Here is a 12,484-nt window from a genome sequence, read left to right as displayed (position 1 = left end):
CGAGTTCTCAGAAGAGCAGCCAATCAATAATACAAAGTTTGATCATAAGTGGTCATTCTCTCAACCCGGTTCACGGCTGCACACGGATTAAGCTTCGCCATAATCTTGTGACCGCAATAGTCTGTGCACTGTTTCAAGACAAAATTTCAATCATACGGTATGTATAGCTTTGCTGTTTTTCTTTTTTTTTTTTTCATTGACAGCTGGTGCAAATATTGACATGATGTTGACTAAACATGTGGCTTTTTGTGGAATGGTTCTGTCCTTTGATTTTTTTTTTTTTTTTTTTGCGTAGCTAATAATACCAGACTGTGCAAAAATAAAACTATTTTGTTTTTCTTTTTAACTTTCCCATGTGAAAAAGAAGAACACTTCCACATACTTTTAAAAAGAGTACATATTATGAAAATAATTGCAACTGAATGAAACACATTACAGTTATGTGAAACACATAATAGTTTAAATGGCAACACTTTACAATAAGGTTCATTAGTTAACATTAATTAACATGAACTAAGAATGAACAATACTTCTACAGCATTTATTAATATTAGTTAATGTTATTTTCAGCATTTACTAATGCATTATTCAAATCACAAGTTGTTAACATTAGTTAATGCACTGTGAACTAACATGAATTAACAGTGAACGACTATTTTTATTAACTAACATTATTAACAAGGATGAATAAATCGTGTAATAAATGTATTGTTCATTGTTCATTCATTTAAGATTAATACATTAACTAATGTTAACAACATTATTCTAAAATCACACATTACTGTAAAGTTTTGTTACTGTTTTATATTAAATGCAATTATCTGAACTTTAGAGTGCTTTTGGCACACTTAAGTAGGAGTCCATCTTTATATACAATTTTATAATTATGTCTATTGTTTTTAAAATATGGTGAAAGTACTGCTGAATGTACTGACAAATAATTATGGTAAACTAAAATATACAATGTCATTTCTATTAAAACTTGTATGTCATGTATTTAAATTTCTTTGTAATTACACATTTGTAATGATGAAGTTGCAATTCAGTGCATTTAAAATATATTTACTTTAAATGTAATATTGAATAACACTCTACTGTTACAATTATGTGCTTTGGTATGTTAAGTGTACTTCTTTAAAGCAAGAAAACAAAAGATAATTAAAACAATCTAATTTAAAATCTACTTTAAAGTCTAACTTTAAGGTAACATTTAATTTGACATTATTTTTTTTAAAGTGTACTTAAGTGTGTTAAGAAACAGTCATGAAAGTGTCTCTCTTTAAGTACATTTAAGTGGACTTTTATTTTGTTAATTTTATATTATCTGCAAGTACAGTTTTTTTTTATTTTTAAAAATACTTTCAAGATTTGATTGCACATTCAGTATAAAGTGCATTTGTGTTTCACAAGTGTACACAGAACGTTTTTTAAGGTTGTGCTATTTTTCCCTTGATGCAATCTAATCTGGCTGTGCTATTTTAAGCTAATGCGACTTCCCCTCACAAAGCTCCCTGAAAGAAAGCTTTGAAATTTGCCTAATGCAAAGAAGAACAAAACTGAAAACTTTGATGTGTACTTACTAGAACTCATTTCCTGAATTGCAACTCTATCAAAAATACAACATTGTTAATAGAGAAGTTCACTTCCAGAACAAAAATTTACAGATTTACTCACCACATTGTCATCCAAGATGTTCATGTCTTTCTTTCTTCAGTTGTAAAGAAATTATGTTTTTTGAGGAAAAATGGATTTTTTTCCATACAGTGGACTTCATTGGTGCTCGTGAGTTTGAACTTCCAAAATGCAGTTTAAATGTAGCCTCAAAGGGCTCTCAAAGGGTATTATCTAGCGAAACGATCAGTTATTTTCTTTAAAAAATTACAATGTACAGGTGCATCTCATAAAATTAGACTATCATGGAAAAGTTCATTTTTTTATTGTAACTTATTTTAAAAAATTAAACTTTCATATATTCTAGATTCATTACATGTAAAGTAAAACATTTCAAAAGTTTTTTTGTTTTAATTTTGATGATTAGAGCGTACAGCTCATGAAAGTCAAAAATCCAGTATCTCAAAATATTACATTTACATTTGAGTTTCATTAAATCTCCATCCCTACAGTATAAATTCCAGGTATCTCTTGTTCTTTGAGACCACAATAATGGGGAAGACTGCTGACAGGCAATGGTCCACAAGACAATAACTGACACCCTCCACAAAAAAAGTAAGTCACAGAAGGTCATTACTGAATGGGGTGGCTGTTTACAGAGTGCTGTATCAAAGCATATTCAATGCAAAGTTAACTGGAAGAAAGAAATTGAGTAGGAAAAGGTGCACAAGCAACAGAGATGGCCGCAAGCTTGAGAAAACTGTCAAGTAAAGCCAATTCAAACACTTGGGAGAGTTTCACATAGAGTGGACTGAAGCTGAAGTCATCGCATCAAGAGTCACCACGTTCAGACGTCTTCAGGAAAAGGGCTACCGAGCCACTTCTGAAACAGAAACAACATCAGAAGCATCTTACCTGGGCTAAGGAGAAAAAGAACTGGACTGTTGCTCAGTGGTCCAAAGACCTCTTTTCAGATCTGTTTTTTGATTGATCTTAGGAAATATTCTAATATTTTGAGATACTGGATTTTTGACTTTCATGAGATGTATGCTCTAATCATCATTAAAACAAAAAAAAAACCTTTAGAAATATTTTACTTTACACAAATCTAGAATATATGAAAGTTTCAGTTTTTAAAATGTTACAATAAAAAATCATGATATTCAAATTTTATGAGATGCGCCTGTATATACTTTTTAACCTCAAACTCTTGTCTTGTGTAGGTCCATGTGAACTCAGCTTTTTGCCAGTTCAATACAGTTAGGGTATGTCGAAAAACTCCCATCTCATTTTCTCCTCCAACTTCAAAGTCATCCTACATTGCTGTTTTACCTTTTTTTTCGTAAAGGGCGTTTGCTCTTCTTTGCATGTTCACTTTGAAAACAATGGGTCGGTACTAGGGCTGAAACGATTCCTTGAGTAACTCAAATACAAAAAATCATCGAGGCAAATTATTTGATTGTCTCATTCTCTCTCTTTGACACAGAAAGTTATAAAGTTAGTATCAAATGAAGAGTGCCTCAGCATTAGTACAAATGTGATGTTACTGAATTTATGCAACAGTTCATCAATTAACAACAAGTTAATATTAAGAGACTTACATTTTAGGCAGCATATTGCCTCACTTACTTAACAGTGACTTGCTGGCGGTTTTGATTTCACATTTAAAGTATCTTCATTTTTAAAATACATGTAAATATCAGTATTCAATGTTCTGATTATATAAAATATATATATATATATATATATATATATATATATATATATATACATATAATTATTATTATTATTGATATATTTGTATTTGCATTTTTGCATTTTGAATGTAATTTGCCAAATAAATGCATTAAATGGGTTTAGTTTTCATGGTTATTGTATGGAATTTCAGCAACAAAAATTCATTTTTCTAAAAAGGAAACAAAGTAGTTGTTTATTTTAAGAGAACTATCTTATTTTTTTAGATTTAGTATTATTCTTTAATAAAGAAAAATTACTTCTTATCCTATTATTTGATTAATCGACGGAATAATCAGTAGAATACTCAATTACTAAAACAATCGATAGCTACAGCCCTAGTCGGTACTTGTATGTAGGTTGATTTTAAAGTTGGAGAAGAAAATGAGATGGGAGTTTTTCGATCTACCCTAACTGTCTTAAAGCGGAATGCACACTGTTCACACAGAGCTAGACAAGACAAGCATTCGAGGTTAAAAGGTATATAAATTGTAAATTTGTTTAGAAAATAACTGATCGTTTCACTAGATAAGACCCTTCTTCCTCGGCTGGGATCGTTTAGAGCCCTTTGAAGCTGCATTTAAACTACATTTTGAAAGTTAAAACTCACGGGCACCATAGAAGTCCAATATATGGAGAAGAAAACATAATTTCTTTACGACTGAAGAAAGAAAGGCATGCACGTCTTGGATGACAAGGGGGTGAGTATATTATCTGTAAATTTTTGTTCTAGAAGTGAACTTCTCCTTTAAACTAGCATGATATTACTAATTCCACTCCTCATTGTAGGCTTTAAAGATGGAGAAAATCATCCTAAAACTCCCTCTGATATTGCTGGCGCTGCATATACAAAGTGGAGAGTTTTCTAACAGTTCAGTTCTTGTGATCGTCGAAGCTCCAAAGCCAGAAGTCGAGGAGTTCAACAACACAATCTACGCCACTTGTGAAGTAACTCCCGTCCCTAATTTACCCCCCAGCCAGCCACAGATCTTAGGGCAGGTGCTTTTCAAGCAGGTCTTTCCCAGTGGAACCCTAAAAGTGAAAATCAACCTCCACGGTTTGCCTGCTGATGATCAGCAAATGCGTGCCATCCACATTCATCAGTATGGAGACCTCAGTCAAGGATGCATCACTGCTGGTCCTCATTACAACCCGCAGGCGGTTGACCATCCCGCTCATCCTGGAGACCTGGGCAACTTTGTTTCCGAACAAGGAGTCATAAGGCAGTTCCGGAAGCTCCCGGGGGCCAAGCTGTTCGGGGGTCAGTCCATTCTGGGACGCGCGGTGGTGGTTCATGAGAAGGAGGACGATCTGGGAAAGGGGTTAGATGAGGAGAGCAAACGCAGTGGGAATGCCGGGAAGAGAATCGCTGGCTGTGTGATTGGCATTACTACTCCAAGTCTGTGGCAGAAGACTGAACGGCTCCCTGGGGAAGAGCTGGAGGAAGTAAACGAGAGTAAAAGATGAGAGTGGTGGATGTGGAGCAGAAGAAATAATGCATCGTGACTTAAATTGATACATGATACTGTTTATATGTAAGAACTGTGATTGAAATAGGACAATAACGATTAACTCTTAAAAATGGGTTTTTAAGAAACTTTAATTCAAACATTATTAAGATCTTTTTGTGACTCCTCTTCATGGAACCAGAGAAATAAATGTCATTTTTAATAGTGTTTTTTTTCTGTCCTACATTAACATAAAATCCATTTTAAAAATGTATTAAAATTCCCTATTTTTATTTCCATTACAAACACCATGGTCCCTTTAAATTAGGTGACTTTAACTACACTGTAAAAAACTATTTGTTGAGTCAACTTAAAATAATTTGTTACCTGGCTGCCTTTAAAATTTTAAGTTCATTCAACTCAAAAAAGTTGAGTCAACTTGAAATGTTAAGTTGTACTAAGTGACAACTATTAGTGACAACTTATATATCTGAGTTGATTCAACTTAAAATTTTAGGGAAGCTGGGTCACAAGCCCAGCTTTTAAGTTTAACAAATTCAATTTTTAGTTTATTCAACTCAAATATCTAAGTTGTGACTTAGTACAACTTAAAATTTTAAGTTGACTAAACTTATTTGAGTTGACTGAAGATTTTAAGGCAGCAGGGTAACAAATTATTATTATTAAGTTAACTCAACAAATCGCATTTTTTGTTGTTGTTGTTGTTGTTGTTGTTTTTACAGTGTAGCCCTCACAATAAAAAATAATAGTAATATTAATAGTTATGTTCATGTTTAATTGCAAATCACTTTTGTTGCTATTGAAGCGGGTTATAGTTATGGTTAGGGACAGATTTTGTCGTCTTCTACAGAGGAAAAAAATATATGAGCTCTTGGTCAGTGTTGTACACTGGGAAAGAAATGAATAGGAATTAATTAAATCATAAAAAAAAAAAAAAAAAAGCTGTGTGTTTTGTTGAATTGAATTGAATGTTGTTTAATTTAATTTGACCACTATAAAAGATTGACCAAGATCCTGAAGCACATGAGTTTCAACACTTACTTTTATTTTAGGAGCAGTTGTGCTCCTAACTTAAAAAACTTAGAAGCACAGTCAAAATTTCAGCAGCATCTTCAAATCAATCATGAAAATATCTGATAAAAAATTAGCCTTCCCATTACCCATTACAACGTGATATTTATATAGTTTGAAGTAAAAGTATTTGATGGACGTGACCTGACCTGACCTGAGCATTTACTCAATATCATTATCTAATTTTTGGCCGAGATGGCTTTTAGCTGGTTTTGCATTTGAACTCTTCATATATATATATATATATACTAAAGCAATAGAATAAGAACAAGTAGAATGAAATCAGTATTAACAAAATAACAAAATTAATTAATAAATAACAGAGGTGGCACAGCAACTCAAAAGTTGCTATAAGTATATTTTCAGATGTTTAATGCAATTAAATTCATGTTTTAAATATAAACATTTGAATATAGAAATGTTAAATGATTTAAATAATAGTAAAGATACTTTAAAAATAAAAAATATAACTGCCAGTAGGTGGCAGCAAGTCACTGATTTTATTACCGAATCATTCATTCATTTGATTCGTTTGAACGGCTGATTCATTCTGGAATAAAGCAAGTGTGAACAAAGCATGAATGGGCAATTGATTCATTGACTCACTAGATTTGTTTAAAAATGCACGTTCATTCATAAAAGAAACAACACTGTGTTTGAATGGAGATGTGCAGCAACATAGCTGTGACTTTGTTTTTAAACTACTTTTTGTCTACAAAATGGAGAAAAGTCAGGCAATACTGTTTTAGTCAGACAATATGAGTCACTTAATATTAACTTCTTGTTTATTGAACTGTTGTATTAAATCAATATCTCATTTACAAACTCCCTTAAAAACCATTAAAAGCCGTCACTCATCTCACAAAGTTCCATTATAATCAACAAATCTTTTATTTGTACTTATAATAAGTACAATGTACTTACTGCGTTCATATTGGATACTGGTAAGGTTAGGAACAGGTTTGGTGGTATGGGTAGGTTTAAGGATAGGTTAAGGTGTAAGGGGTGGGTCAACAGTGTCATTAAATGTAATTACATTCATGCATTTTTAAAAATAGAAGCACAATGTAAAAACATGTATGTACACAATAGGTGCATTGTATCAAATGATTCATTTAAATGTAAGTACATAGTAGTTAAGGCTGCGTAATATAAAGTGGGACCTCAGACTTCAAAAGCATTTTAAAGCAACAGATACCAGCTAACAGAAGTGACATGACTTCCACTCGCTAGTAAATCTGAAATTATTAATATCTGGAGTTATCCTGGCCACTGAGAGGCTCAGTTTCATGATTTGTGCCGAACAACCACCGACAGACAAGCTGCCTCAATTCCCAAGGCATAAACAAATCAAACAGAATATAAATAAGGGCATAAAACGCAATGTGCCGTGCGCTTCCTCTTAAGGTCTATTTGGGACAGTGCTCTTGAAGGAAGAAGCGCTGAAATAATTGGATGCAATGAATTACTTTCAGAAGGGAGATGTGATGTCTGCTGTGAGAGGCCGCCATGGGCTAAGCGAACAGATTTGAATTTAGGATTAGTGCTGTGCTTGAACTAATAATGTTTATGCATAAAGTCTGAATCGGGATCGTTGGAGTGTTTGCCTGATATCGTCAACTAAATTTTTTTAAAATATTTTACTGGTGCTGATATATTCAAAGCTGGGAGCTGTGCAAACATCACTGATGAGAGACTGAAAAATACAGAACTTTGAGCTGGTACTGTAGTACATTTCTTAAAGGAACAGTTCACCTTAAAATTAAAATTCGCTGAAAATGTACTCACCCTAAGGCCATAGATATAGCCTTGAGATATGAAAAGCTACATGTTTGTAAGAAACAACTGCATCGTTACTTCAAACCACTGAATCACTGAATTGTGAGGTTTTTTTCTCAGAATTGCAAGTTTATATTTTTCCCCCCTCAAAACTTTATATCTCACAATTCTGAGAAAGTCCAAAAAAAAAAACTGACTATTTCTCGCAACTGTGAGTTTATATCACACAAGTCTGAGAAAAAAAGTCAGAATTGTGACTTTATATCTCGGAATTCTGACTTTCTAACATGCAATTGCAAGTTTATATCTCATAATTCCAAATAAAAAAAAAGTCAGAATTGCGAATTTGCATCATGCAATTCTGAGAAAAAAGTCAAAATTGTGAGATTAAAAAGTTGCAATTACCTTTTTTTTTTTTTTTTTATTCAGAATGCAATGCAAATCATCATTACAATATTAAAATAGCATAACCTAACATAAAAATTAACAAGTGCAACAGATTTCCAGACATTTTCTTATACATTTCACTTGCTGTTTTACTGGCTTTTTGACCTCAAATGTCAAATATGCAAAATATGAATAAATTCATAACTTCATTCATGAATTCCACCTTAAAATGCTTTAATATTACAAACTAAATATCCAAAATATATTTTTAAAAAGTAAGAATTATAATCATTTTCCTTTATAATTTGTCTTTTCTTTAATGGAAAAAGTAGATGAAAAATACACTTCCACCATCAAAAGCCATTATTTTCCTTATTTATGAGTAGGAACTTAAGAGTACTCGCAGGCTGCTCATAATGCATGCACTCCTGTAAAATGAATCCCTCTAGATTTCATACAACGACGCTCTCACCTGCTTCAGAATATCTTTATGTTCCACAATGAATAATTCAGCAGTGTATGCACGCAATCTCCTGTACAAATGCGGCGTTTCTTGTCTAATAGGACCAAAGAGCAAGTGAAAGCAGCTGTTGAATATGTGTAACAGCGTGCAGACAGTGACTGACGAGCTGTCGGTGCGGCAGCGTGGAGATGGCAGGCGAACACGGGACGCAGCGCACAGAGGAGTCAACCGGAGTCACGTCAAACTTCCGATTTTAGTCCTAGTTAAGAAGTTTTACAGTGGCGGAGTGAAAGGCAGTCAGTGGCAGCAGGGGACTCGTCTTTGACAGGAGATGGTGGAGATGACAGCAGGCTGACTCAAAAGATTTGCTTCCTGCTTGTGGAGAGATCCTACAGCGCAGGCCCACCCGTGAATGCACTCGAGCTGCACTCTAACACGGGAAAGTAGCGCTCTTTGTTTTGCTTTTATGGTACAAAATCTGTCACTGGGGCGGTACCCTTTCCAAAAACGTACAACTTTGTACATTATATAGTCTCAAAAGATTATTATTACTTCAAAGGTACCACCCCAGTTTTTATAACCTGTTTTTATGAGAGTGTATCCGCCTTTCTCTTTAGGTAAGAGTGGGCGCGGCCATTTGTAAATTTTATGGGTCTGGCTTCTGGCCTCATCCGTGTCCGGCTATTTTTAGCTGTACAAAACAACTCGTTTTGCTGCTTATTGCAAATTGGTGTGACTTACCATTTTATTTTATTGTATTATCCTAAATATTAACATACTAGTTTGTAGTGCAAAAGTTTACATCCCCTTGATTCTTAATATTGTGTTGTTACCTGAATGATCCACAGCTGTGTTTTTTTTGTTTGTTTGTTTAGTGATAGTTGTTCATGAGTCCCTTGCTTGTTCTGAACAGTTAAATTGCCCGTTGTTCTTCAGTAAAATCCTTCAGGTCCCACAAATTCTTTGGTTTTCCAGCTTTTTTGTGTATTTGAACCCTTTCCAACAATGACTGTATGATTTTGAGAGCCATCTTTTCACACTGAGGACAACTGAGGGACTCATATGCAACTATTATAAAAGGTTCAAACACTCACTGATGCTCCAGAAGTAAAAACCATACATTAAGAGTCAGGGGTGAAAACTTTTGAACAGAATGGAGATGTGTACATTTTTGCCCTTCAGAGGCTACAGAAGATACTTGTTTCCCAGAAGACAAAATAAGTTAAATTTCCCCTTACCTTTAAATTAAAAAATGCATGATTATTCCTTCCTTTCCTTTCCTTCCTTCATCAGTGAGTGTTTGAACCTTCTATAGTTGCATATGAGTCCCTCAGTTGTCCTTAGTGTAAAAAGATGGATCTCAAAATCATACAGTCATTGTTGGAAAGGGTTCAAATACACAAAAAGCTGAAAAACCAAAGAACTTGTGGGACCTGAAGGATTTTCCTGAAGAACAGTGGGCAGTTTAACTGTTCAGGACAAACAAGGGACTCATAAACTATCACTAAACCAAAAAAAAAATAAAAATAAAAAGAAAACAGCTGTGGATCATTCAGGCAAGAACACAGCATTAAGAATCAAGGTGATGTAAAATTTTGAACATTTTTATAAAGTCAACTATTATTTTCTCTTGTGGACTATACGTAAACATCTTTTATGTAAAATATCTTATTCAGGTCAGTACTAAACGAACAATAACATGCATTTTGTATGATCCCTCTTATTTTGGTCAAATAAGTAACATTTTGCGGATACTGAAAGGGGGATGTAAACTTTTGACCTCAACTGTATATAAATGAAATGCAATGTAATGTAATATTTAGCCCCTGGAATGCCAATTTTACTAGAGGAACCCCACCACAAAACGTGTATTTTACCCCCTAAAATGTGATTTTTAGCAGGGGACCCCCCTTGAAACACATTTGCTACTTTCAGGATAGTTTTGAGTAGCAATTGGGCAGGTTTTGTTGTGAAAACCTGGCAACCCTGACTATTATGCCTAATTCTATATGGCGATACATGCTACTAGTTGTCACTATAAGACCAAGTAAACCGCCACTGCAACATGAACAAAATTACTAAGTGCATCTTTAATTACCTTGAAAATAATGTCACAACAATGTACAAAATAATCTAAATTATTCTACAAATTCTGCACTGTAACTTATTTTATGTTATGAATAAAAGAATACAATGAATCCATCTTCCAAATCAAACCCTGCTGAAAACAAAAACAACAACAACAAAAAACAATAAAAACCATCACAGAATTTGTAATGTTTTTTACTGGTTATAAGGGGAATAGTAGTTTTAATGGGAACTGTAATAGTGCCTATGGGTCTCTACTATTGGTGGCTTATTAAGTAGGAATAATTATTACTTTTATTATTAAAACCACTAAATTGTAATGGAATAAGTCCCAAAACACACTACATGAAACCATTTTTAATGGTTTTAATGGCTAAAAGTTGATGGTTTGTAATATTTAGTAGTGAAAACCATTTGTAGTGGAAATTTCTGTCATGGTTTCTACAGTATTTTTTTTTTTTTACACCAAAAATATCTTTACCCAAATGCACTTTGGTAAACCTATAATATTTAAATAATTATTTATATTTAAATAATATTTAAATAATTTAATTATTTTAGAGCTGTCGGGTCGGATTTCGTGGGTAATTTCATGCATATGTCATCCGCCCGTGCGTGTTACGTCACGTCCGTCCGTAGAGAATAATGATTTAGGCTTGAAAGTTGTCAGAAAGAGAAAATGATCGTGAACAAAAACAACAAACAAACCTTATTTATTTGTTCATCTGCTCTTTTGTCATTTTTCCATGTGTTCACGGCGCTTAATCCACATGAGCAGAGCCGAAGCACAACCAAAGCAGTGTTCTTCCGCAAGAGGCGCGCAGTTCTATTTTAACCGCTAGAGGGCAAAACGTTGCATAGTGTAGCTGTATCGTTTTTAATACAAAATTTTATCTATTTTTTTCTCCTGCTTACTCATTCTTGAGCTGGTGAACGGGTAACCTGCCTAACCTCATCCTGCAGAGACTCTCAGCCTCATAAGTCCATTAGCTCCGACTCCCATCTGTTTCCCAAAAGCCATTCCTTTCCTTCCTAATGCCGCATCAGCTGCCTGGCATCATGCCGCCCAGTGTGCCTGTGTATGTGTAATACTGAGGCAGATTAAAGGAGAAAAAGCTTGGCTTCTGCAGAACAAGCAGTTCAAACATTGCCTTTTGATGTATTTGCAGTCAGGAGCAGCTGCCAGCTGAGTTCATTCTCCGCTTCTTCTGAATCAGTACACACGCATGTGTGTGAAAGGGAGAGAAAACATTAACTTGCACAAGTATGGCTTAGGTCACAATTATTCAACTTTTTAGTTTTTCAGGGATGTCAAAATGATCATTTATGTTTCTCAACACACTTAAGTGCACTTGGTAATAATGTAAAATTATTAAATACATATTAAATCATTGTTTTAATAATTTTTTTTTGCGCTTTAATACACTTATTTTGATGTGTTGGCTAACATACTAATGCACATGTAAAGTATTTCATTATCATTTTAGCTGTAGTGTTTTATTTTACATTACCTTTAAAGTTAATGTATTTTAAATGTAATAATGTGAGAAATGTGTCTGAAGGAGTCTGAATAAATTATATATATATATATATATATATATATATATATATATATATATATATATACACTACCGTTCAAAAGTTTGGGGTCAGTAAGACTTGTAATAGTCTTTAAAGAAGTCTCTTATGCTCATCAAGGCTGCATTTATTTTGATTAAAAATATAGAAAAAAAACAGTAATATTGCAAAATGTTTTTACAATATAAAATAATGTTTTTTATTTTAACATACTTTAAAATAGAATTTATTCCTGTGATGAAAAGCTGAATTTTTATCAGCTGTTACTCCAGTCTTAAGTGTCACATGATCCTCCAGAAATCAT

General features: G+C 33.6%; 1 protein-coding gene across 1 annotated transcript; it reads left to right on the top strand.

The window, feature by feature from the left end:
* On the top strand, window positions 1-6,467 carry sod3a (superoxide dismutase 3, extracellular a). Its single transcript, XM_051115509.1, has 2 exons — window positions 1-157; window positions 4,135-6,467. The coding sequence occupies exon 2, from the start codon at window positions 4,144-4,146 to the stop codon at window positions 4,810-4,812; it is 669 nt and encodes a 222-aa protein (XP_050971466.1). The 5' UTR covers window positions 1-157; window positions 4,135-4,143; the 3' UTR covers window positions 4,813-6,467.
* The last annotated feature ends 6,017 nt before the right edge of the window (window positions 6,468-12,484 follow it).

Source organism: Labeo rohita, chromosome 7 (genome assembly GCF_022985175.1).
Source record: "Labeo rohita strain BAU-BD-2019 chromosome 7, IGBB_LRoh.1.0, whole genome shotgun sequence".
Lineage (NCBI taxonomy): Eukaryota > Metazoa > Chordata > Actinopteri > Cypriniformes > Cyprinidae > Labeo > Labeo rohita.
The sequence above is the reverse complement of the archived record's forward strand: the minus strand, read 5'-3'. Positions and strand labels throughout refer to the sequence as shown.